Source organism: Theobroma cacao, chromosome 1 (assembly GCF_000208745.1).
Source record: "Theobroma cacao cultivar B97-61/B2 chromosome 1, Criollo_cocoa_genome_V2, whole genome shotgun sequence".
In the NCBI taxonomy this organism is placed as follows: Eukaryota; Viridiplantae; Streptophyta; class Magnoliopsida; order Malvales; family Malvaceae; genus Theobroma; species Theobroma cacao.
The window spans coordinates 604,048-606,158 of NC_030850.1; the positions used below are offsets into that span (position 1 = coordinate 604,048).

The 2,111-nt window shown below is 38.1% G+C and overlaps 1 protein-coding gene across 1 annotated transcript in view; it reads left to right on the plus strand.

The window, feature by feature from the left end:
- The window catches only part of LOC18610721 (la-related protein 1C), a 5,236-nt gene extending 3,384 nt beyond the window's left edge, over positions 1-1,852 (plus strand). Inside the window, exons 5-6 of the mRNA XM_007046560.2 lie at positions 817-888; positions 1,157-1,852. Of these exons, the coding sequence (XP_007046622.2) occupies positions 817-888; positions 1,157-1,432 (348 nt within the window). The 3' untranslated portion in view covers positions 1,433-1,852. The remainder of the gene's footprint in view (positions 1-816; positions 889-1,156) is intronic.

Genomic DNA, 2,111 nt, shown 5'->3' on the forward strand with positions numbered 1-2,111 from the left:
CCCCCCCCCCCCCCCCCATCCTCTTCCCCCAAAAGAAAACACACACACACATACAAGTGAACAGACTCCTATTTTCCTGCACCCTTGCTTCTAGATACAGTTTTAAATGTTAAAACCCTTTTTGTTTAAGTTGCAAAGCTAATGTGGCATGCTTTGATTTTCTTTTTATACCATCAGATGTTATCCAAGGGTATGAATTATATCTTTGTTTTTATAATTAATGCATAAGATAGATGTTCATCATTGACTATTTGTATGGACCAATGCTGAAGAAATCACAATTCCTCATGCTATCATTTGTGTATATTGATACATTAGATTAGCATGCCGATGCATGTTCATACAGTCCATGGATTAATACATGGATATCTTCCCCCACCACTGCCCTCTAGATACTGGTTGAAGTAGTCTGTCTACTTTTAGAGATATTTTATGTATACCTGCCTTTATTGCTTATGATGAGTTACATTAGAACCTGTAGTCCTTCCATTTCTTTTGCTCGAACACATTCTTCAGATGGTAGTTAAACCTTTTGCCAAAAAAAATTGGTGTTCTAAAAACAAAGTAAATGTACATAAATGCAGTGTATCAACTGGTTTTCTCGGTTTCCAGGTAGGTTGGAGCATCGCTTTCTAGAGATGTTCTTTGATTTCTAAAGTGTGTCTTTCTCCTTGGAAATATATGTTGATGCCATGCCTATCTGAGTTCAGAAGCTTAGCTGTTGGATGTGCTTTTAGTTGGATTTTGCTTCTTCCTAGCAATTTTTTAAAGCTATCAAGTGCAAAGACAACATTTCTTATGGCTTCTCCTCTTCAGGTTTCATTTTTGACAGATAATATTCAGCTTATATTGGATGCTCTGCGAAGTTCGACAGTTGTGGAAGTGCAGGTATCTTCCAATTGAAATCCTGGGTTATAGTTTCTTTACTGATTTGATCAATAGTAAAATGCTTCTTGACTTTCAAAAAGAAATGCTTCCCCTTTAGTATTTGCTGCCCTGGTCCTGCTTTAAGACATGCAGACACACACACACACACACACTGCACTTCTTAATTTTTCATGCTTACCTGACGGCTCCGTTAGAACTAATATCTTCATAATATGACAAGAATGATGTGGTTTCTTTTGCTTTAATCTTTTCTGCACTTACATTTTAGGGTGACAAAGTAAGGAAGCGGATTGATTGGATGCGATGGATAATGCCACCTTCTGTTCAGTTCCCTACCATGTCTGGCCAGGACATGCTGGTGTCCCGTGTTCAGAATATTTCATTGGATCAGAGAACTGCTAACCAGAGCGGTGCAAGGAGCCAAGAAGATGCTTATGCTGATGGACTATCAGGTAGATCATTATCCGGGGACTTCAGTAATCAGTCACGCCTATTCAACAGTGAGGGAGCTGCTGTCAGTGCTCCAGTGAATAATTCAAATTAAAGCTAAATGTGCTCTGATGCACATTTCCTTGCTAAAATTTCTGGAAGACAGAGAAGAGGATGATTTTGACACCGTTGGTGATTATCTTGCCTTTCTTGCAGATAGTGGTTTTGCTTTGCACGATGAAATTCGATTTCTTTGTGCTGCAAATTTGAGCAAACGTTACGAGAAGAAAACAAAAGGAAAACGACTTTTAGAAAAAGCAAAAAAAAAAAAAAAGGCAGAATATTTGAAAAAAAAGAAAGAATTTGAACCTTTTAGACTTGAGCTAGTAGCACCAAATTATTGTGGCTGTATGTATTGGTTTTTTTTTTGTTTTTTCGTGGGGGATGTTGCCTTTTCCTTTACTAGTTGTGGTGGCGTGGTTGGTGTTTCAAATCTGGGGGAATTTTGATTTACTTCCCCTTTGCTACCCCCTCAGTTGATTTTCTATTTTTCTTCTTGTCAAATTTTGGGGGTTCTGGTAAACCTCTGGCTGCCAGGGGGAAAAATATACAAAACCTTGACAGAACAAAGTACCTTAAGTTCATGCCAGGAGGGAAGAAAGGAGAATGGCTACTTGCTGCAGCAGCTCATGCTATTAGTGATAGTCTCGCTATTTATGGGTACATCATTTTATCACCTAAATTCATACTCTCTCTCTCTCTCTCTCTCTCTCATATATATATATATATATATA